At 41.5% G+C, this 23,400-nt stretch overlaps 1 protein-coding gene and 1 long non-coding RNA gene across 4 annotated transcripts; one reads left to right on the top strand and one right to left on the bottom strand.

Moving 5' to 3' along the window:
• Positions 1 to 452: 452 nt before the first annotated feature.
• LOC109982583 (uncharacterized) lies at positions 453 to 2,338 on the bottom strand. The gene is made up of 5 exons (XR_002277931.3): positions 2,125 to 2,338; positions 1,579 to 1,608; positions 1,077 to 1,227; positions 792 to 884; positions 453 to 656 (listed from the first exon to the last, which is right to left on the bottom strand). It is a non-coding gene; the product is annotated as an uncharacterized lncRNA (long non-coding RNA).
• Positions 2,339 to 2,537: 199 nt separating this feature from the next.
• On the top strand, positions 2,538 to 12,771 carry oma1 (OMA1 zinc metallopeptidase). 3 transcript variants are annotated; one of them, XM_065956028.1, is made up of 10 exons: positions 2,538 to 2,691; positions 2,798 to 2,908; positions 3,003 to 3,359; positions 4,091 to 4,319; positions 4,651 to 4,824; positions 5,019 to 5,126; positions 6,693 to 6,821; positions 7,625 to 7,699; positions 9,279 to 9,428; positions 12,239 to 12,771. In XM_065956028.1, exons 3-10 carry the CDS (start codon positions 3,034 to 3,036, stop codon positions 12,578 to 12,580), a joined length of 1,533 nt encoding a protein of 510 aa, XP_065812100.1. In that variant the 5' UTR covers positions 2,538 to 2,691; positions 2,798 to 2,908; positions 3,003 to 3,033; the 3' UTR covers positions 12,581 to 12,771. The 3 variants fall into 3 exon arrangements, with proteins under 3 accessions (XP_065812100.1, XP_020487570.2, XP_020487569.2); XM_020631914.3 differs by having other exon boundaries at positions 2,538 to 2,908; XM_020631913.3 differs by having other exon boundaries at positions 2,798 to 3,359.
• Positions 12,772 to 23,400: the final 10,629 nt, after the last annotated feature.

Consider the following 23,400-nt stretch of genomic DNA (forward strand, 5'->3'; position numbering starts at 1 on the left):
TACTAAAAGTGTTGCTGGAGCTTTTTGAACTCTTCTAGCCTTTCTAGCCTGCTTCTTCAGTGTCAAAGTTTCATTCAGTTATATTTAAAAGATATTAATCTTTGTATTTCCCAGAGTTACAAATATTGAAATTGGGGAGCTTCATGAAAAAAAGAAAAATACAAATGGATCCAAAAGAACAAAAAATGTGTAAAAGTTTAGAAAAACTGCTTTTTCAGTGAAAGTGTGAAAGTAATCACAGTAAATGTTTTCTTCAAAAGCAATCCTATTTTTTGTTGCTTGATAATTGATTCTACACTTTTAACCCGAATTAGTTGACTTTACTCGCAAATCGTGTGGAAACCTGTTGCCCTATACCACTTTAGTTTTTACATAAGCTGAAACTAAACATGTCGAGTTGTATTAACATGGAACTTCAATTTTTTACACAGACTGAAACTAAACATGTCGAGTTGTATTAACATGGAACTTCAATTTTTTACACAGACTGAAACTAAACATGTCGAGTTGTATTAACATGGAACCTTAAGTTTAGTATTTATACTTATTAGTAGTGTGTACTCAAAATGAATGTGAGATGTGAGCACAGCACCTTCCCGCTCGATGAGAAGTATCCCAATGTCAAGGTCACGAAAAGAGTCATCATCATCAGATTCCTTAATGAAGAATAACAGAAGAGCACAATCATTACATTAGATTTCTCATTTGAAAAACAACTTTAATCAATATAAGAGTGTCACGGTGAAAAATAAATAATGGTGAAAATTATAAGAAAGCAAGAGCTTACTTACAAAGCCTGCTTTGAAGAAGTTTGTGGGGCTGTCCCCAAGGATGATAGGAAGCCCTCTGAGCACCTGTGTCCGGATCGCAGTTGGCTCTGTAGTCTTTTGGGAATTAAACACAGTACCATAAGTTAGATAGCTAAAATGAAAAACAAATAATGATCTATAAGAAAGCTCAAACAAACCAAGCAATGTTTGGATTGAATTATACAACTAATAGAGTAGCATTGTGATATGATGTTTTTACAAAACCTGTGAAAAACCATGCCAAGTACATAATGTGTATGGACCTACATTGGTCTGTTGTGAAATCTGTGTCAACAATTTTCCAACATTCCCTCTCTTGGATCAAAATAACTCGAGGAGACGAGGACTGTGCCGATCGATGCTCTCAGAATTCCTGCTTGAGGTTCTTGCCCACAATCCTGCTGAACTCCATGAACACCTGAAAAATACAGAGAATAAAAAAAAAAACTGAACTTAGATCAACTGAAATATACAAGGAAGCTAAGCCATCTGCAAAGTAGTGCTGAAAAACTTCCATGAATGTCCTTTTTATATGATTTGAGTGAGAAAAACTGCTTCTGTGCAGGGAGCAGAAAAGAATCACATGCACCCTGGGTTTTCTGGTGAATCTTTGCTAAGTGGACCTTAAGTGCATTAATGGAGTTGAATGTGCACACACATTGTTGGTGTAAGCAGGGGAATGGGACAGTTCTACCATAGTTTCCGTGTTTTAACCGATAATGTTTTAAAAGGTATCCCCTTTTCTCACACATAAACTCACAATACTTACACATCCACAGCATCCTCACACCACAAGGATCTGTAAAAATAGAAAACAAATAAACGTTTAGCTCAACAACTCAGCTCAACAATGTCGCGTCTATTTTACTTTTTAATTTATTTATGGCTGTGTCTGATAAAAGTGGCTTAAATTACGCGGCAAAGTCAGTAAAGTAGCTCTCATGCTCTCTGTGTTGAGCGTCGAGAGGGAAAAAAGAGAGCGGCCAAGGCCGGGTCAATGACCTCCACAGCGCCTGCTACAATCGCTTTTCTATCGCGTAAAATGAAGATTATATAAATGATACAGTCGAGCAAACTCGCTGGTATGTGAGCCGTCCTCAGACTGTTAACACTAAGCTAACTTTAACATTCAGCTGACACTTTTTTGAGTGGCCATTAGCTAGTGTTAGCAATAAGCATGTATTAACAGCATGCACAGGTTCAAACATTAGGCAGAAAAAAAAAGAAGCTGCGTCAACAAATTATCTGCAAGCTTTTGGGTATTAAAAATTCCCACAAAGATAACTAGGCTACAATAGTTATTTTACATACTAACCATTCCACTTGTAGAAAGGTTACTTCGTGGTCAGGGTGCCATCTGCGGCCGATGCATGTGCTCGTCGCGCCAGGTGTCTCCTGACCTGCTGACCTGACAGACAGATGCAGCGCGCAGAGCTGTCAATCAAATCTGCCACAACCCTTATATGGGCATAGTCGTTTTCCTTAATAGAATAAAATCCGATGAGTTATGAAAAAATTCCCCCCCCCCCCCACAGTGTGAGGAGAAGGGGCCGTCAACTTCTCAGATATATCTCGTTTTTTGAACCAGGCTGTAAACATGTTGATTCCTGTGGTAAAAACGGGCTTTTTTGGCTGTGGGCTTATGGCACTTCCGGCGCTTCTGCAGCCAGCCTCAAGCGGAACCTCGAGGAACTGCAGTTTTTTGTACTTCCGCATAGGCTTCATTTTTAGAGACTGAAAGTTGCCCCTTGACGCAAACAGGTGAAAGTCACCAGTCAACACAGTCACTCGTCAAACTGAAACACCGGAACCTTTCTTGGCAGAGCTGTTTCTACGGGGATCATAATTGAAGCAGGAACGTCAGACTACCAAACCAGTTTAGGTATTCAAAGTTATTTCATTTCGTGTCGTAAATGAGCTAAAATGTTTAAACTATGCTTTGCTTATGTGTTTTTGAGCTAAAATCCGGAACTTCCACTGACTGCCAGGTGTCTGCTGTCGGTCCAGCGGTTACCAAGGTTACTGCTGGTGACGGCTGACTGTCACCGCTCTGACGGTGTGGGCTGAAAACTGACTTGGTATGAATTGAACGTACTCAGGTGAGCTACAGAGGTTAAAAGTAAAGTCACGAGAGTCAGTTTAACATTAACATGCTCTCTCTGTTGACTCTGTTCTCTGCTCGATCACTGTAAGGACGAGGTGCGTTCACGTACCGGCACCGAAAATGGTTTTACTAACTTTCAGTCTGATAAGGAGCGCTCGGTTCTGTTCCCGTCCTGTAAATCTGACACGGAACCTCCTTCAGAAACCTCCCATCACCTGCAAGAGAACCACACAGTCTGTATACCTCAGAGCTGCTCCACCTGTCTCATTCTACACCAATGGGAGGACGGTGTGTTTGCGGACCACCTCACTGCTGCACCCGGCACCCGTGCTGACCCGGTGCAGACTCCACTTTCACACGTCGGCCCATGTGAGGGCCCTTCCAATGCCCCTCCTGTGGCTGCTGCTCAAACCTCTGCAGAAGCTCACAGCTATAATCTTGGGCAGGTAAGACACACACACACACACACACAATTCAAATGTTTTATTGAATTTTTCAAAGGCGTGGTACATGGCATTAACACACTTAAGTTTCAAGGATAACCCTTAGTTTACACAAATGGTGGAGGAACTCTCTTTTTACTGTAAAATAAAAAGCTCCATCATTTTATGAACAGTTGTTGAGTTGTTCTCCTCCATCAGGAACATCAACTTTATAAAAAAAGAAAAACTAATCTTTCTTTGCCGTGATTCACAGAATCTTGCCTCTACAAGCTTTGACAATGTTGGACATGTAACACACACCCGCTGTTCATTTAGAGGATGTGTGTGTGTCTGTCAACTGGCTGCAGTGTGCGCTCTGTGAATATGACGAAACACCAAAGTAGGTTCGGCGTTTAGGGGCTATTTGTTCAGTTTTTGGAGTGAACACAGAGCTCTCTTACAGAGTTTGTTTATCTAAGTTTGCATCTTGTCTCCTCTAACAACCAACTGATACCTGAGATGAAGCTGAGAAAAGTCAGCTTACTCCCATAGACAACATTTTACTGACATTTACTGAACAGCTGGTTGATGCATGTTTTCTTTTACTTAAACACAAACCGTATGTGCACTTATGTGTAATAGGCTTTTTTGACCTTTGCCCTTTACAAGCCTGTATTTTAGTGATTCCTCTCAAGCAGACCTGCAGCTTTACTTCAGCATGTTGTACATGGTCTATTGTTGTGAATACATTGCAGGAGTATCAGGAAATGGTGGGTGGCTCTCCCAGCAAACCGTCGGCAGCTGATGCGGGAGTGGGCATGGCAGCGGCGGTGGTATCTGGCAGCTGGGGCAGGCGTTACCATGGTCATTGTAGTCCTTCTTCTCCTGACCCACCTGGATGAGTCTCCAGTGACGGGACGGACACGCCTCCTGGTGGTTGGCAGAGAGAAGTACATGGAGCTGGCTGCTCTGATGTCAGAGGCGGTGAGAGAGAGAGAGAGGCATAGAAAGTGTGTGTGTGTGTGTGTGTGTGTGTGTGTGTGTGTGTGTGTGTGTGTGTGTGTGTGTGTGTGTGTGTGTGTGTGTGTGTGTGTGTGTGTGTGTGTGTGTGTGTGTGTGTGTGTGTGTGTGTGTGTGTGTGTGTGTGTGTGTGTGTGTGTGTGTGTGTGTGTGTGTGTGTGTGTGTGTGTGTGTGTTCTTTACTGATTAAGTGACCTTTTAAATTGATGCATTGATGACGAGTTGCACTCTACACTCTAAATTTTGTTGCACCCTGTACAACGACACTAAAGATATTCCATTCTATTGTTTTTAGTATATGGAGGAGTTTAAAGAGCTGATGGTCCCAGCTTCTGACCCCCGTCAGCAGGCGGTGGAGATGGTGGTGCAGCACATGGTGAAGAGGAACGAGGACATCCCAGAGGTGTGTGATGTCCACTGGACCGTCCACGTGGTGCAGAGTCCCGATGTCAACGCCTTCGTCCTCCCCGTCAGTAACAGAGACAGTTATTTTTTTCCATCAGCATCCTGACGGTGATATTTAAGGAGTATTACAGCTAAACAGAGTCAGAGTATTGTTGAACAGAGTCATTATCTAAACTACATACTTTTGAAACATTATTCTGTACATTTGAATACGTCTCTAAAACATCACATGGCTCCTTTTTTTTGTTTCCGTTATAGAATGGGAAGGTGTTCATGTTCACAGGGATGTTGGAAGCTGTCGCGGATGTTCACCAGCTCGCCGTCATCCTGGGACACGAGATGGCTCATGCTTTACTGGGACATGGTGTGAGTACTTCTCCTGCAGATTGTAGAAATGTTTCTATTGAGGATTTTCACTGTATGGAGTACTGCAGTGATTCATTATTTTTAGTAAAACATCCCCCTAGATAAAAATCCCCCTGGCTCCTTCATGACCTTTTTTTTTTTATTTTAGAACTTTTTGATCTTATTTTGAAATCTTGTAGAAAAAACATTACGTGAAAAATATAACTTTCTGGCACTGAGACGATACGTACAGTCATATAATCTTTACACTTGAAATATAATTGAAGCATCATCCCCAGAAGTGAAAAGCTAACATAATGTAATAAACAGCTGCCCTTGACTTTAGCAGCTCCTTCAATGAGCTTTAAGTTGTCTGTGTTCACTATTATGATGTTTTTTTATTATTTATTTGTAATTTTTAACCTTCTTTTTTTTTCAACTTCATGTGTACAAACTAATAGGGTAGCTGATAGCTAGCTTCAGATGCATTTTGTGCTCTCTGCTGCTGTTTGCAGTCATCTGCTGATGTAACTGTGCAGCATGAGGAGTCACTGAAAACATCTAAAGTGCAAATATTGTTCAAGAGCAAAGTTTAGTCATTTAGTAGCTCTGCACAGCTGGAAGTCTATTGTGAAATACATGTTCCTCCTTTGTGTGTGCGTGTCTTCATAATCACCATCATGATCATCATGGTCGTCATAGCTGTCTCAGGCTCACTCTGTTTTAATGTATGTGGGGGGCATCAGTCAGTAGCAGTGTTGTTACATCAGGTGGTTTCTGATCCTGTGTGTGCTGTGACCAGTCATGATACATGAATTGGAGACTTCGATATGATTCTATTTTAAATCAAATGATATCAATACATGTTTGATACCACAGCAACAAAAGTAGAAGTCGATCATTGAAATAACAGATCTTATATCAGTGTCAAGGGGGCTCCGTTTTGATTTTGAAAATGATAAATGTTATCCATAGTTAGGCGCGTAGCTGACATGATTGACAGGTGGGCGTGATGTAACGATTCGTCAAAAGGCTTAAAACCCGCCTCAGCTTTGGCTCTAAGCCTGTCGTTAGATTGACTAAAAGTTAGACTGAGACAGCATTTCCAGCATGGCGGCGGCTTCGGATGAGCTTCTGGAGCCCCCTGCTGTAACAGATGGCTGACGTCACTCAGGCTTTGTCCATTCATATTTACAGTCTATGATCAATGTATCTATTCTTCTTCCAAATGTCTGATGTCACTTTGAAACATCTCCTCCTCCTCCCCCTCCTTTTTCTTCTTCTGTGTGTGATGAAGCAGGTAGTAATTCCAGCCTTTAAACGTCCTCGGAGGAAATGCTTGAAGGAGATTTTAATGAGTTGTTGGGAGTGAGCGTGGATGGGTTTTGTAGGTGTTCTCTTCAAAAACCTTTAAATCTGTTTCAGTGGTGAAGGTCTTCTGGCATAGATGAGAACGATCGATACGTTCCAGCTGACTGGCTCACCTCCCACAAACTTTTTACCTTCTCTCCCCATCCCATTTTCTCTTCTTTTTTTACTACTTTCTTCACTCTAACCTTTTCTCCTCTTGTCATCCCTCCTCCTCAGGCAGAACAAGCCAGTCTGTCCCACGTGGTCGACCTCCTGTCTCTGATTCTGCTGATGGCCATCTGGGCTGTGTGTCCTCAGGACAGCCTGGCCCTGCTGGGACAGTGGGTCCAGAAAAAGGTCACTGAGGTGAGAACCAGACCAGACTGTCACCACCAAAAACACAACTCAACTACAAGAACATTCACATTATCTCACTACTTTAGTTTAGTGTATTAGTTTATTGTACAGGGGCCAGGCATCCATTGAGCTAGAGTTAGCTAGAAAATCAAGCTTATTTACATCTGTGGCAGGAAGATCTGCAAAACAAACATTATCTTTACTGCAATAAAAACAACAAAACTTCACAATCATTAAATCAGTTACAACAACATATTTCACAAACTAGTTTACAGACTCTTCAACACGGATTCACACAGGTGTAAACTAGTGAACATATGATTGGTTTGACTGGAGCCGTGATTTAAGTTTAGCTTAAAAAACACTGAAGCTAATTTTATGCTTGTCAGGTTGATTCGTATTATTTCTCTTGATCTAAAAATACATGATCACAGTTTTGCTCTTAGACAACACTAAATAAACCGATCTGATACTTAAGTCAGTACTGCAGAGCGTTTGGAAACCGCTTGCTTTCTTGTTTTCGCGTGGGAGTAGATAACTGTGTAAAATGAGTACAACTCAATATGGACCTCTGGGCAGGTCAGGGGCAGGTCGGTAATATTTACGTCGCTTTGGATAAAAGCGTCTGCTAAGTGAATTGTAGAAATAGAATTGGTTTGAGGATCGATCCCTGCGGAGCTCCAATGTAACAATCAGCTAAAGATGTCATGTAGATCTGTCTGCAGATTGTGGTGACTTTGATTCAATAATTTTTAATGAATCTCTGCATGTTTGGATTAATTTCAAATGTTCCCCGTGTGTCTCTCCTTCAGTTGATGTTCGATCGTCCGTATAGCAGGAAACTTGAAGCTGAGGCGGATGAAGTGGGACTGCAATTAGCTGCAAAGGTATCGTCATAAATATGTTATAACTTTAAGGAAAGCTCCACAGATTTAACATTTAAAGTTCAATGACATCATCACAAAGAGCTTAAACCTCAAAATGTTGTTATTTTTGTTTTATTGACATCTAGATTTTAGAAAGGTTTGCCAAAGGAGATCTGGCCAAGATGACACACAGTTTAGATAAAATACAACAGAGAGCTCATACAGCATGCACACAGGGAGAAGATTAGATCTATCCACAGTAAGACAATAGCCTTTTTTTTTTTAGTTATTTGGGCTTTTAGCAGGGCCTTAATATTTTCCAAGGGTTCAAGATTTATTTTAGATTTAGAATTCTCTGCAAATTCTTTTCAATTCAGGGAGTAAAATTGGTGGAGGTTGTTAAGTTTTTTTAGTTGTGTACTCCTGCAGGTGAAAAAACAGCCTGGTGGACCAAAAACAGCAAAAACTTCTGCTGTGAAATGTTGGACGTCTGTAAAATGATAATATTAAATGAGTGCAGATTACCAAGCATTGCCTAGTGCACATATAAAGTTGATCTCAGCTTTGGTCTGAAAATAAATCTACATTACAGAGAAAGATTCTGTTTTGATAAATGTTAATCTCACAGGATGGAGACGATGTGTGTGAGCCTGTGGATAGTCCTCATCCTTCATCGTCTTTTTTGGCTGGACTCTTAAGTATTTTATTTTGTAGATTTTTTGGCTTGTCTTCAATCTTCTTCTTTATGAGTGTAGTTGTTTTGTACTTTTTCCTTATGTCATGTTGATGTCAGTACAGTTTCGTACTACTCACACTTTGTAAAAAAAAGATGCTGATAGTGTAAAAAGGAAAGCCTTGGATTTTTTTTTTATGACAGAGCTTGTCTCTGAGAGTGCAAATTTTACAAGTTAACAAGTTTCCTCTCCCGAACTAGCTTGCAAGGGAGCTGTCTCTGAATTTATGAGCGTAGTCGAACAGCAATATTGTGATTGGTTTAAAGAAATACAAACAGCCCAGAGATGTATATTTCCTTGATTATGATGGGATCAGTTCGAGCTTTCTCATACACTGAGATAAAGCAGTGCAGAGATGTGACTGACTGACAGGCGTACAAGAGACTCCAGCATTTTAAAAACTGTGGGTAAGGACATCTCAGTCTGCTGCTGCTCACGTTGTAGCTGCAGTCTCTCTCTTTGTGAGTCCCACTTCTCTACGAGAGTTCTGCAATTATCATTTCATACAAAAAAATACTATGAAATATCTCTTTTGTTTTTTTATTTCGATAATCTTTCATAATTAAGGTTTTTTTCTAAACCTTTTCCACTTTATTGGATGCTCAGTGTTTTAACATTAAGAATAAAAAAAAACAACTGAACTTAACTCAACTAATGCAGGTGTTGCTTTAATATAATGTTATCTATCTGCAGGCCACCAGGGGGCACCGTTGTCAAACTAAAGTTAACTCAGTAGATGAGTTAGGAGGGATTTTGTTTTAGCACAGGACAGAGGGATGCCACAGGGCTGTGGGTGTATGCATGTGTGTTTCTGACTACATGGTGCATGTGTGTGTGTGTGTGTGTGTGTGTGTGTTTGTGTGCAGGCGTGTGCAGATGTGAGAGCAGGCCCTGTGTTCTGGCAGCAAATGGAAATCAGAGACCAGCTGACAGGAGAACCTGACCTCCCTGAGTGGCTGTCCACACACCCCTCACACAGGAACAGGTACACTCAGATGGACCGCCTTATTCCACAGGTACACACACACACACACACACACACACACACACACTCTCACACACACACTCACAGTTATGATTGTGTTTCCGGTCTATAAGTAAATGTCTTCCTGCTGCTCAGAATCTTGTGTTTGTGTAAAGTAAAAGCCTCTCTGATCGGTGCGTGTTAAGGAAACAGCCCTACACCTGCCTGTTGTTCCGCAGAACGTTACTGAGTGTAGCTGCAGGAGTCTTTATGGAACTAATGAAGCGTCTGGAGAGATGATAACAACCTGCAGACATGTGAAGAGGAGGGCAGGGAGGAAGAGGAGAAGGAAAGATGCAAGGTTTCAGAAACACAGGAAAAACATTTTACCACTCAGGGGCTCAGGCGTCTGTTCACTAAACTAAACTGAAACTAAACGTCCTGAAAGAAAAGCAGCAGCAGCTCAATCTTACAGGCTGACACCATCAACGGGGTGTCAAAGAGGGATTTTACTATGTTAAACCTAGCATCTAAATTTACATATTTTGGGCTTTAAACACATTTTTTTTGTTCCAGTATATTGTTTAATCTGTCATCAGCAGAAAGGCCTTGTGCTGCAACATCATTTTCAGGCAAATGTGCTCAATTAGATTATGTCCAAAAGAACACGATGCAAGTACAGTCTTGATAGTTAGAACCTTTTGTTGTAACAGCTGTTACATCACACCAGACTCCATTAATCAAACAGTTATTTCACCTCACAGGTCTCTGGAGTTGCCGGTGTACACTGCCTTGTTTAGCGAGTTTGTTTCAGTGTGAAGTGTGACACTGTCAGAGTCATCTTAAATTCCTGTTTTTATAATTATAGTCTGGTGTGTATGTAGAGAGTGATGTTACAGCTTTTTGTGGATAACAATCATCTTCTTCTATAACATATTGGTCTTTCTGTAATGTTTTCAGACACTGTGTGAGGAGGAAATCTCCTGAAGACATTCAGAAACTTTTTGTATTTATCAGCAAAATAGGAAGAAATAGGCCTCAGGTTTCCGATTACTGTAACTCTGTATCCACATTCTCTCTGTGTGTGTGTGTGTGTGTGTGTGTGTGTGTGTGTGTGTGTGTGTGTGTGTGTGTGTGTGTGTGTGTGTGTGTGTGTGTGTGTGTGTGTGTGTGTGTGTGTGTGTGTGTGTGTGTGTGTGTGTGTGTGTGTGTGTGTGTTGCAGAGGAAGGTAGAGAGACATGCACAGTGTATGAGACAGCAGTCAGTTTAACCTTGAGTTAGACGGTTGGTACACAGTCAGACGCTCCGAGCAGGAAAACGAACAGATGGGTAAACCACTAATTGTCCATCAGGTGTCATAGTGTGTGTGTGTGTGTGTTTGTGCGTGCATGCGTGTATAACATCTCATCCGTGTGGGGTATATCGTCCTCTAGCAGCCGTCTTGTTCGGGCCGAGTTGCAGGCAGTGAAGTGATGAGGACTGAATTTTTGTGGGATTCACCTTTCCACTTTGTGTGCGTGTCTGTACGAGTGTGTGTGCGTGTTTGTGTGTGAGGGTAAAGTGAAGACTCTCACAGCAAACTGTTGGCTGCAGCTGCACATATGAGGCAGCTTGGGCGCAGCTCAGTGGGCTGAGATGATGCATAATGTGATGTTTTTAACCTTGCGCGGGGTGACAGCATCGAGCTACTTAACCCACCTCTTGTGAGGGCACGCCACCTTCAAGAGAGTGCTCATCATCCTGAAGCAAAGCACATTAAGTCCACTGCTAGCATGGGAGGGGAAGCCTGTTGAGTGGGAAGCCAAGTGCGTGTGTGTGCTTAGAGTCCTGAATGCGATTCTTAGTGAGAGATTAATGAGGCGTGTGTGTGTGTGAGTGTGTCAGTGTGTGTGACAGGAATGATTGCAATATTTAGAGCTGTGCTACTGACTCAGATTTCTGTTTGCTGCGCAGATTGACATGAAACTTTGCACATAGATATCGAATATAACCCCCTGAGGAAAAAGCTCTCAAACTTTGGCGATCCTCCGGCCTTTCCTCTAGCGCCATCATTAGGTCACAATCAGTCCAGTACTTACCTGTAGTGGGAACACTATCCACACTACACATATTTTGTGATTGATGCTCAGAGTTTTAAACAACCTGTTGGTATCTCTATCTCGGGTATACAAATGTCTCCCAGAAGTGTCTGCTTCAGAGAGTCCCAAAAAGTAACTCAAATATTTCTTCAACAAATTAGCTATCAGGATTCATGCCAATAAATATTTGGAGAAACTTACGGTAACCAGTGAAGAGCTACATTCAAGCCAAAATACCTACATGTAATATGAAATAAGTTGTTTAAAAAGTTTCTTTGTATTAAGTTACCCAACATTTACCTTGTCCTGCATGTTTCTGCCCAAATGACACCAACTCATTGAGTCTTGAGCTAGAATTTTCTCTGACTGTCCAAGAAGTTTTCCTGAACTGGGGGAGCTTTTATACAAATTTGAAACTAATTTTTAGAGTAGCTTCATCACCTACAGAGAGCGGGGTAGGATTCGTTATCATTTAGCTCAAAGTCTGAACTTTGTACAAACTCACTGAGTTGCCCATGAGCACGACTTCAGACTGTGAAGTACTGTTTAATGTATGTTTCTTTAAATCTGTGCATCTGTTCATCTATATGTCTGCTTCTCTCCGATATTTCCACTCTCTCTGCATCTAATTGTTGCATTCATTTCAGTTCACAGCAGCTTTCAATAGAATGATTATTCTCCTCTAAAAAGTCAAAATTTAGACCTGATTTTTTTTGTTCAATCAACCTGCAAGCAGTTATCTTCAGTCCATGTATGTCCACCTGAATCCCTCTCTCTCTCCAGGCTCTGGAGCTGAGGGAGAGCTGCGTCTGTCCGGCTCTTCCTGCCACTGACCCTCGAGCCGTCTTCTCCCAGAGCGTCAAAGTGCTGCTAGAAAATGCCAAGAACCAGCCGAGAGGAGGGCCAGAGGGGGCCCAGAAACGCCCCCTGCCCCGCATCACGGCCTCATCGCTCCCCTCTGGACTGTCTGCAGCTCTCCTCGCACCAACCGCACCTCCTGCATGTCCAGCACCTCTACCTCCTGCTTCAACTGAAGATAGCCAAGAAAGTAAAGTGTCAGAGGTAGATGTTCCTGCTCCTGCTGAGGGGGGAGGATCCATGCAGGGGAGGCAGAGCACCAGTTGACAGCACAGAGTCACAAACTGGTTAGCTATCATGTTCAATGAACTATTTATAGAAGCTATAAGTTTATTTTTATGGTCTTTTAAATTTCCCACCTCTTTGCTGCTTGGGGTTTGGGCGGAAACTTCAGATTATTTTCATTATTGATGCTCAATTCTTCGTGGCAATAAATGGACAAGTTGATAATCAAATAAGTTTACAGCTACATTTTTTCAATGTAATCGTTCTTCTCTACACAGAGTTAGTATTTTTGGCCCCTACTTATTTGAGCCTGGTTTAGACCGGGTTGTCAGGGGTCATCTTGTGGTGAAAATTGTATGAAAAGTCAGCTAAATTAAATCTACTAAGAATCAAAGACCCTACACATCTTTCCCTCCACAGCTTCCTCCTGTGAGAGCATCCCCGTACTCACTGATGACAGAGCAGGACATGAATTAAGGATGTCAAAACTTTTAGAACACTGATACTTTTTGATAATACATGTTTTATATACATGCTTTAATGATCTATGGAACCAAAATGGACCAAAGCTTATAAAAAACCTTCAGAACTTCAGTCATATTTTTAACCTAAACAGAGAGAGGGGGAGACCTCTGTCTAAATTACACAAATGCATTGGCAATGAAACAAGAAGTCACTCAATATTGGGTGCCTGGGACTTTTTACTAGAATCATATCAAAGTTTTAATTCTGCTGTCTTGGCAACATTAATTAGACATTGTGTAACGAGGAGAAGCTGAATGAACCTTAAATTCCATACATGCTGAGATTAATATGTGCATTGTTCATGGACAGTCAGAAAACAGAGCAGAGTAAATACTTTGTGTGTGCATGTTGGAGGCAGAGGACGTCTACACTCAGTATGACAGCTGCATTCTCATGCCACACACACAGAGCACTTTTTGCCTCCTGTAGCCTCAGGGACTTAATGGTGTAAATTTATGCCCGGTTGTTTGCAGGTTTTTAAACCTAGACTTCTGCTCAGGAATGCCAAATATCCAGCGTCAAGCTCAGAGAAATCCTTCCTTGGATTTTGTAAAATCTTTGTTAACAAGGCGAGCTGACGGAGAAAACATTTTTATTTCCAGAAAACAACCCGCAGGAAAAGACACACAATGGAGGGGGAAACACTGGGTTTGTTGTCATTGTCTTTTTTTTAATCTGCAAATTAGAAATATTTTTATTGGCCATCCTTTCCTTATTTGACTTGATAATTTTTAGCTGAATTCTACGTTTTACAATTACAATTACAAAATTACAATTAAAATTAATTTTATGTCTTAGATAATGCTATTTTTTAGTTTTTCCCTTTGCTAACGATTTTATGACTGGTCTGTTTTATGTTTGTTCTGTTATTGCTGTCCTTAAAGCACTTTGTAACTTGATTTTGAAAAGTGCTGTATAAATAAAGGGTATCATTATTATATTATTATCTTCCACCCAGTCTGGCCTGAGGTTGAGATTGATCCACATTAGCTTGATGTGTTTCCTGGAAGTTAGCCATAACTCAGCAGGAAAGCAGAAAGTTTGGAAGAAGAATATTTAAACTTCTTGTCTGATTGTAAAATTCACAAAAATTCAAGTAGATCCAAGAAGTCGTCCTGTTAGGAAAATGATTACCGTAGTCTGTGACTTCCCTTTAGTCACCCAAACAAACAAGACACAAATGAAATCTTAAAAAGAGATGTTTTCATTTTCCTCTGGTTTGTTTCTGTTTGGGACCAGTGGGTGGTAGAAGCAGTGGCAGCCGTGTCGATGTCACCTCTCTCAGCTGACCTCACAGATGTGTAGTTTGGTAATCTCACAGTGAAGATTACAGCGAGCTTGTCGTCACAAAATGAAAGCTAAAGGTATCCCCGTCAGTCTGCTTCAACGCTTTTCTTCTGTTTCGCTGCCAACTGTCACAACTTCATGCTTCTTTAGATTAAACTTTTAGTATCTCTAAGAGCATCAGAGAAACGTTGAAGCTCCTCTTTGAGTCTGGACCTCCAGCTCTCTGCTGCACCGATCAGTTATACAAAAAGGTCAACGTATCAGAAAGAAGAGGCTTTGATATATATTAGTTTCCTCTGCCGGATGAAATCTGACTTTAGCTTCATGTTTTCAAAGCAACATTGGATCAGATTTACTTAGAATGTGTTTTTTTTTTTTTAACACTAGATACAAACGTTTTACATTTCACAATATTGTCTGTTGCTTTTTTGCCTCCATTCGACGGGGAAAGCTGAAGAGAGATAGAGACAGTCTGGACAATGACAGGACCCAAACAGACGAGAGTCGAACCTTCGATCAGTGTGATGAGCACTAGCCTCCACACCTGCTCTTCCAACTGAGCCAAACCAGCACCATTAAAATCCTTCCAATTTACTTATTTAAAATTGAACATGTCGTCTTTCGATATGAACAGCAGTTCAAGCATGGGGACACATTTAGGCCCTCTCTAAACACGACAATGATTTCAGCAGAACACAGTCATCTTTTATTGCGTTTTTGCTGTTCGTTTACCCAACAGAGTTTTGATTCCTGAAACAAAAAGAGTGCAAACCTTCGAAAACAGAAGCGTCTCCATCATCGTGTAAACTGGAAATGAACAATTCCCCTGAAAAATACATTTCAACACATGAGCATTGCACTTCCAGTCAATAGCCATGAGCGAGTTGGTTCGACTACAACAACAATGGCGGACTCCCAAGTTCTGTTGGTGAAAATGTTGACTATCGTGACTCCTCATCGACATTTTCTTGAAATGTACTCTCTTTGTAGTTTAGGGTCACTTACCTCATCGTCCGTCCACACAAATGTTCGTGTTAGTAAGTTTTGTTGTTTAAACCTCACTGCACAAGAGTGTGTTCTTTCATTATAAAGTCACACCACCAACTGTGCACAGCGGTTGTTATCAAAACGTTGTCATCTGAAGGTGGAACTTTTTGTAAAACGAAAGGTTAAAACATTTTCATATTCGGTGGATCGTTTTCTGGTAAACATTGCAAACAAGTGCTTTTCTTTGCAGAGACAGAGAATAAAACAATACATACATTCAACAAGGGCAAAATTGCGATGTCTGGATGATGGGTCAGAGCATCCCCAACTCTCCAGCTCCTGTGGGGTGTTCCTGACCCTGACCTCTGCAGATCAAAGGTCAGCGTTGATCTTATTACGATTACGATTGTTTGCTCTCGTCCAGTCAAACTATTTCCACAATTTCCCAGTTTGGGATCAATAAAGTAATTCTATTCTATTCTATTCTAAACACAGACTTCATGTTTCCTGTTCATAGTCATGTTCACACTGAAGCATCCGCAGCTTTCTTAGCACACACACACACGCACACACACACACACACACACACACACACACACACACACACACACACAACGTGGGACATGAGCAGGCAGCAGATGACACACTCACAACAAAAAGGTATGTAATGAGTGTGATACAGTGTACACACACACACACACACTCGGTGAGTAATTGTAGCCTGCTGCTGGAGTTTAAACAATACTGCGACAGAGAGCTCAATCAGGGAAACAAAGAGACAGCAGTCAGAAGGAGAGAGAGGACAGAAATAGAAAGCAGACAAAGTGGAGCTGTGGGGATTGACAGCAGAGAAAATAAGATGTTATTCAGGTGTGAAAAAGAGACACTTTCTCTTATTTACATTTGAATACAGCTTTATATATGCACAGGAGCGTCCTGCTGTATTCTGTGTGTTTACATGTGCAGCCTCAGGCAGACAGCATCTCTTCCACACTGAGTCAGAAATCAGACGTCTGTAAATTCACCTCTACTCTCACATTATTTTCTGCTTGTATTTTCTTCTTCCGCCCACCAGAGACGTCAGGCTGCTTCTGAGACCTCCGACAAACTGCTCGCAGGTATTCCAAGGTATCGACGAGCTGCGCTGAGGAGAAGACGAAGCAGCACCGAAGACAGAACACCCACAACCCAGAGAGAAAGAGATGATTGCAGACTTAAGTTTCTGTTTCTCCAACAAGATCTCTCTCGGAGAGTCAGGGCAGCGAGAGAGCAAATCACACATCTGTTGTGTAGGTGGCTTCATGACGTCCCAGAATGCAGTCTGCCTGATCTCTGACCTCCCTGTGGAGATCTGCTCCAAGTGGCTCATCCTCATCTCATACACACTAACACAGACACATCCAGTTAGCTGAGGGGATATGGTGATGGAAATGTGTGTGTGTGTGTGGTAAAAGTTGTGGTGTCCTTCCGCTGTGCATTAATTATACATGTGGCATGTGGGCGTCTGATTGAAATGAATATTTTACTGCTTTTAATCACTGCCATTGCCAGAGTGAGGCAGCATCTGGCTGTTACCTGGGTAATTACCGATGCTCCCTCTCTCTCTCACACACACACGCGCACACACACGCACGCACACACGCACACACACACACACACACACACACACACACACACACACACACACACACACGTGTCTGCAGTATTAGAAGGACAGACTCCAGAGGATTACTAATGAGTCACTAATAGATTTTGAATGTTTTAAAGCAATGCTTTTGAAAATATGAAGATGCTCATTCTTTTGTTGCTTTTGTCCAACACTGATCAGCAAGAAGCTTTTCAAACCCAGGGGAAGCGTTTACCTGTTGACCCTGATCTGATTGGCCACCCCAGCTGCGCCCGTAAATCCTGAACTATGATTGACTAATGGCTATATGGCTTGTCAGATGCAGGACCTATTTTTAAATCCACTTTTTGGGCTGTGGGTTGCTAATGGCATGGCTGGAAAGCATCACCAACTCGATGTTGCTGTACTTTGCTTTTGGAATAAAGGAAACAACACAAGTGCCTTTTATAATGTCTCATGAAGACATACTACACAGCCAGCTGACCACTTCCACCGCCTCCATATTTTCTGAAGCCACCTTTGAGTGAGTTTCTGGGAGATCTCGTTCCTGTGGAATCTCCAATGTGAAATTACTACAAACAGCAGGCCGAATCATGTAGTGTGTGGGTTTCAGAGGATTGTTATGTTAAAAATCAGTTCAAACTGTCCTCATGTCTGTGGTCTCCCACGCTTTTAGAATCGGTTAAGATTTGAATGTCCTCGAGTGTGTAGCCAGCCTTAGTTAAAGTACGTTATCACATTACAAAGGGTTTGAGAAAAGCAACTCTTCAACCTTTTATTAACCATTTAGACCCCAGATAGGTAATAAAACAAAAAAATACAAAGATGTGCATTTAACTGCAATACCTGTTGACCCTTCAGTTCACTCCTGGGACCAGAATGATGAAGATTTATCTGTCACTGTAAGGAACATCAGAACAGTTACTCTCTGCTGTCTAGCAGCGACTTTTCTGATTTTGCTCCAACATTTCCATTTGTTACCTCTGTGCACTGAGAAGATTTCCCCCCAGTGAACATACCTGATATCAAAATGTTATTTTTAGCAAACAGGGTGAAACTGTGGAGCTCAGGGAGGCTGTAGTTGTACTCTGGAGCTGGATCTGAGCAGGCTGATAAGTGCTTTATTTCTCTTCTTGTCCCCTGCAGCTTCAACGTGGAGCTAAGAAGGAGCTAATGTTTGCATTAGTCATACATAAAACGCAGTGCTTGCACAGAGAGCTCTGATTCTGTCATGAAACCTCAAATGAACACATGCATAAAAGAAAATAAGAGTTCATTTTTTTTTAAATCTGGTGTTTTTTACATGAGGTTTGGTCTGTGGGTTTTCTGTTGAAGGAGGGGATAGTCGGGTCATCAAGGTTATCCTTTGGATTCTCTTTCAACACACAAAGCAGCTCTTCCTCTCATGGCTGTCCTCAGTCTGTCTTATCATCTCTATCTGTGCCCCTGAGTGTGTGTGCGTGTGTTCATGGTTGAACTGGTAGAGGTTCTTATAGTCTGCCTGCTCTGATGCTATTAGAGATTAGGATGTTAACACAGTCCCTCATCTGCCTGCATCGATCGCAGCCCTCGCAGAGGAATCACATTAATACTAACAACGTCAGGTACAAGCTTTGTAGCTCTCTCTCCCCGTCTCTCCTCTCTTACATCTGCTTCTCTGTCACTGTTGATTTAAATTTGAATAACCAGCTTTCTTTCAACACGGAGAGGGTGCAATCTAATGAAGGGAACGAGCAGAGGAAGATTTCAGAGGTGGAGGGGGACCAGAGGATGTGGAAATGAGATGAGATGAAATGGTTTAAATCAGTCTTCCTCGGCAGCTTTCAGTGTCTGAGCTCATACATCAAGTCACAACGCAGGGCGAGAGTGAGTGGAGATAGTGAACAAGTCCTTTTTTTAAATGAACACCAGCAGACAAATCTCAGCTAGTCAGGGACACGAGGCATCGAGTGAGAATAAAGATCAGTGATGAAAATATGTTCATGTTCGCTCTGATTACTCTCTGATAAGGACATGATAGTTTACAGCAAGTTTACCTCTGTTATACAAGAATTATTCGCTATAAATACACAAACAAATGACATATGTTTGTCTTTGAAACAAGAGATTAATCATTCCTATTGCATTTTCCTCCTGAAATATTGAACTTTGAGACAGTATTGTGCCTTTGCAGTTTGACATGATGCATAAATGTGTACCATAACATGACAGATACAATCTGAGCTTTTAAAAATCTATGATGATATGTAAGGAGTTGTCCTCCTCCCAACCTTCGGATGTTCTAGCGGTTGTGTTGTGTGCCCCGTGTACGGAGGCTGTTGTCCTCTTTGCACCGTTGATTCATGTCCGGCCCTTTGCTGCATGTGTACCCCCGCTCTCTCCTCCAAACATTTCTGTCTCTCTTCAGTGGTCCAATCCAATAAAGGCAAAAATGCCCCCCAAAGTATCTTTAAAAAAACAAAAACGTTATCTCAACACTCCTTACAAAAAGAGCAGATCTAGACCTGACTCAAGAATAATCAAATCTTATTGTAGACAATAACTTGCTTCTTCTTCTTCGACGTGGTGGTTGGGTTTTTATCTGGACCAGAGCACAACGATATGTTTCTGAAGAATGGTCAGGTATGTCTGAGGCCTTTAACACATGTTCTGCCATTATGAAGAGAGATAGGGCCCACGGTGGTTGCTTTCCTGCAGTTGGGTCAGATCGAGGTCGGTTCATGTTCTTACGAAAAGACAAAAAAGTCTGAAAAAGCGGACCCCCCCTTTTTAAGTGGTCTCTGTATTGTTGTTTTGTCCACACCAGGGTTTGATTGACAGCTTTCACACCAACACAAAACAAAACGCACTAACTTGGCAAACGGACTCGTTCTTTTGAATCAAACCAAAGAGGTTAGGTGTTAAATATGTTAAAATATTAAAGGTTTTCTTTTCATTAGGTTGAACCACACTAAAATAAACTTTAAAAGCCTTACACATACAAGATATGATTAGATATAATTATATAAAAAATACCTGAACAGACTGACTGTGGCTATAGAATTTTTTTAAACTTGCTTGAAGATGTTGTTCATTAGTCAAAAACATACTAAAAGATTTATTTTCCTGAACTGAGTAATTCTACTTATTTTAATTGATACGGTTCAATAATACTTTCATTTGTTAGGATTAAAAAAATACTGGGTGATTCTGTTTATTGGGCTAAAATGTGCAACATACTTATTAACATGCTTCAAGAAACACTTTTTAGTCCTAAAAATGCTCTACATAATATGAATATACATATATGTAAATAAAAATCTAAATACTGGGTAATTATTTATGGAAATGAAACGTCCAAGTGAAAATGAATTTTGCTCAAACAAGCTTCAATGTTTTTTTTTAAGCTTAAACATGTCTGAAGAAGAAGGGTGTGAATACTCCTGGTGCAGTTATCAAGGTATGTGTGTGAACATGTGAGTGTGTGTCTGACTGCTTACAGCTACTTACCAGGGATATTATGATGGATTAAACCAGGAATAGATTAGAATAATTCACATGAATCCTTGTACGTTTGTTCTTAGACGTTTGTTTGAAATCTGACGTTTTAATTCCAGCTTAGAGCCGGAGGAGAGCAGCAGAACATCTGAGGAAACTTGAATGCCGCACGCTGCATGCTGTTAGCCAACAGACTCAGTGCCAAACCCTCATTGACTGGGAATAAGCGCATACTTCATGTTGGTGTGAAACCAGCTGAATTCTGGGAACTGTACGTTTAATGAGGAACTCTGATAGCTGAGACTTGGAAATTGTAAAGAAAACCCACAGAGCCCTTACGAAACTAAAGCACCGTCTCACATTATGCCTCAAAGTCCTGCAGATCTGCCAAGAAAATTAACTTTCCTGTGCCCCACTGTGTGTGTGTGTGTGTGTGTGTGTGTGTGTGTGTGTGTGTGTGTGTGTGTGTGTGTGTGTGTGTGTGTGTGTCTCATTCAGTCATGCGTGTACAGAGAGGGGGGAGGGTGTTTTAAACGAGTGTAGTGAATCTTATTTCTCTTCTTCCACATATCTTCTCAGTTCTCCTCCCCTTCACTTGTCCTCTCAGAAAACCCCCATCTACCCCAACATCCATCCACCCATCCATCCATCCTCACTCGGCTTTAGAAGCACTGTCTGCTTGCTGTCTCGTTGCCATGGTTTCCATTATGCTTCCTGACTGCTGTGGTTTGAAGGACAAAGCATTTATGATGGGTAATAGTGGGAGAGAGAGTGGGAGAGGGAAAACATTGAGAGGAATTATATGTGTGTAATATTTTCATTTCTCTTATTTGTTGTTTGATGTCATCTCACACAAATTTACAGACACACACACACACACACACACACACACACACACACACACACACATCTTCGATCTGCATCCCCAGGGGTCAGGGAGGTATAAAGGAAGCTCCACGCCGACACTCCCCCTGGACTCGGACGTTTAGCTCCAGCAGGTCGATAAGCAGGTGGTTCAGCGACTCCGGCTCTCTGTGGGACAAGCTGCAGTTACACACAACCACATCAGCCTGCACAAGGCCTGTTATTACACTCAGTGACCATGTTGTACACTGAATAAGAAACACAGACTGTTTAATATTGGATGTAACCAACGGGGTATCACCTGTTGGCTTCAAGACTGCTTTTTCCAAGCCTGAACCCAGATTTATGCCTCTGCGTCAATTACATGCCATTGTGAGAACTACGTGTGCGTTGGTTGTGTCTCCATTGCTCTGCAATTCCATGCCTACAAATGCTAGTTGCCAGTGTTTCCGGTTTCCAGTTCCGCCACATTCTCTGCTTGTTTGTGTGCAGGAGATCATGGTGACTGAAACCGATTCTGTTGGAGTAAGAGTTGATATATATTTTGCAGCAGTTGGTTATATTGGCTTGTAGCGCTCTTCCTTCTGCAGAATTTGTAAAATAGTGGTGACACCAGAAATGTCATAAATGCAGGGTGCTATGATGCTTTCCAGTGGTCCAGGTCTTGTGATTGTTGCACACCTCTCAAACAGTGGAAAACACTGTCCCATACATGGGCCGCCACAAATAAATCGATGTGTGACAAACAGTGAGCCAACAACCCAGGTATGATTCTCTCACAGACTCAGACAGCTGCTCATTGTTGTTAAAATGTAAATAAAATAATGTTCTAATGTGACTGGTTGTAAAAAGTGGAGCTCAGACTAGTTGGACGGTCTGTTAGTACAACAAAGCACACAGCAAGACAGATTATTTGTCTGATATTTTGATTAAAAAACTTCAAAAAGCTCCAACAGCTTAAACACGCCAAAGAGGATAAATTCAGTGACTAATAAGCTGAAGTGACACCTGTCACTCAAAGAGGCCACGCCCCTAATTCTACATCACTTTAAGCCTTAATATAATGTAAACAATAGAGTTTTATAAAAATTAAGCCAGTACAGTTGTCATGAAGAGAGAAATTATCTACAGGAACCAAAACTGTTTTTGTAACGGGCTGTAAACATTTGTATTTCTGCTGTAAAGTTGGACATATTAACATGAGGGCTCTATGGGGATTGGCTCACTGCAGGAGACAGCCTCTAGTGGACAGTAGAGAAACTGCAGTTTTTGACATTTCCATGTTGGCTTTTCTCAGGCCTGGAGGCTGACTTTGGTTGTAAAACAGGAAAAAAGGATTTGCTCTGAAATCTTTTAGCAGCGTGTGATGAGAGTGCAGCCGGTTTGAGCGTGAGTCTGTCAGAAATCAGGCTAAAAGCTGTGACTTTTTTTAGCTGACCTGGTTGGAGAAAGAGGAGGAGACAGCGGGGGGGGGGAGATGGTTGTGGAGTGTGTGTGTGCTGGTGAAACAGAAATATATAGAGGAATAAAGCTAAATCCTTTTACCACCACACACATCACCCTTCCTTCCTTCTCTTTCTTTTATTGTAAGGTTCTTAGGGGCTTCCTTAACTTTTAATAAGAGTCTTTAATAAGTCCCCAGATCATGGCTCGGTCGGTCAGGGCTTCTATTCCAACACGGCTCTGCTTAATCTCTCTCTAAAATAGATCTGCTCCCTCCACTCTGCGACTCCTCTCTCTGTATTCCTCCATGAAGACTGTCAGAGTATTTATTAAACTACAAAGGGATCAGGCAAGGTTGTATCGTCCTCTGTGGTTCGTTGGAGGTCTAAGAAATGAACATATGTCCAAAGATGTACTAGTTTTTTGTAATAGGATCAACAGAAATTGGTTACAGAGGACTGCTTTTTTTTTGTGTGTGTCCGGCACAAAAGCTGTTGCATTAATCAAACTTTTCCAAACATTTCCTTACATCACAAACTCAGATGTTTTTTTAAAGTTCCATCTTTATAAAAAAAATCCCTGCCTTCTCCTTCAGGCTCGGCGTAAATCAGCAACACAAAAGGCTTCCTTTTAAACGTTAGTTGCGGTTTAA

This window comes from Labrus bergylta, chromosome 6, assembly GCF_963930695.1.
Source record: "Labrus bergylta chromosome 6, fLabBer1.1, whole genome shotgun sequence".
Lineage (NCBI taxonomy): Eukaryota > Metazoa > Chordata > Actinopteri > Labriformes > Labridae > Labrus > Labrus bergylta.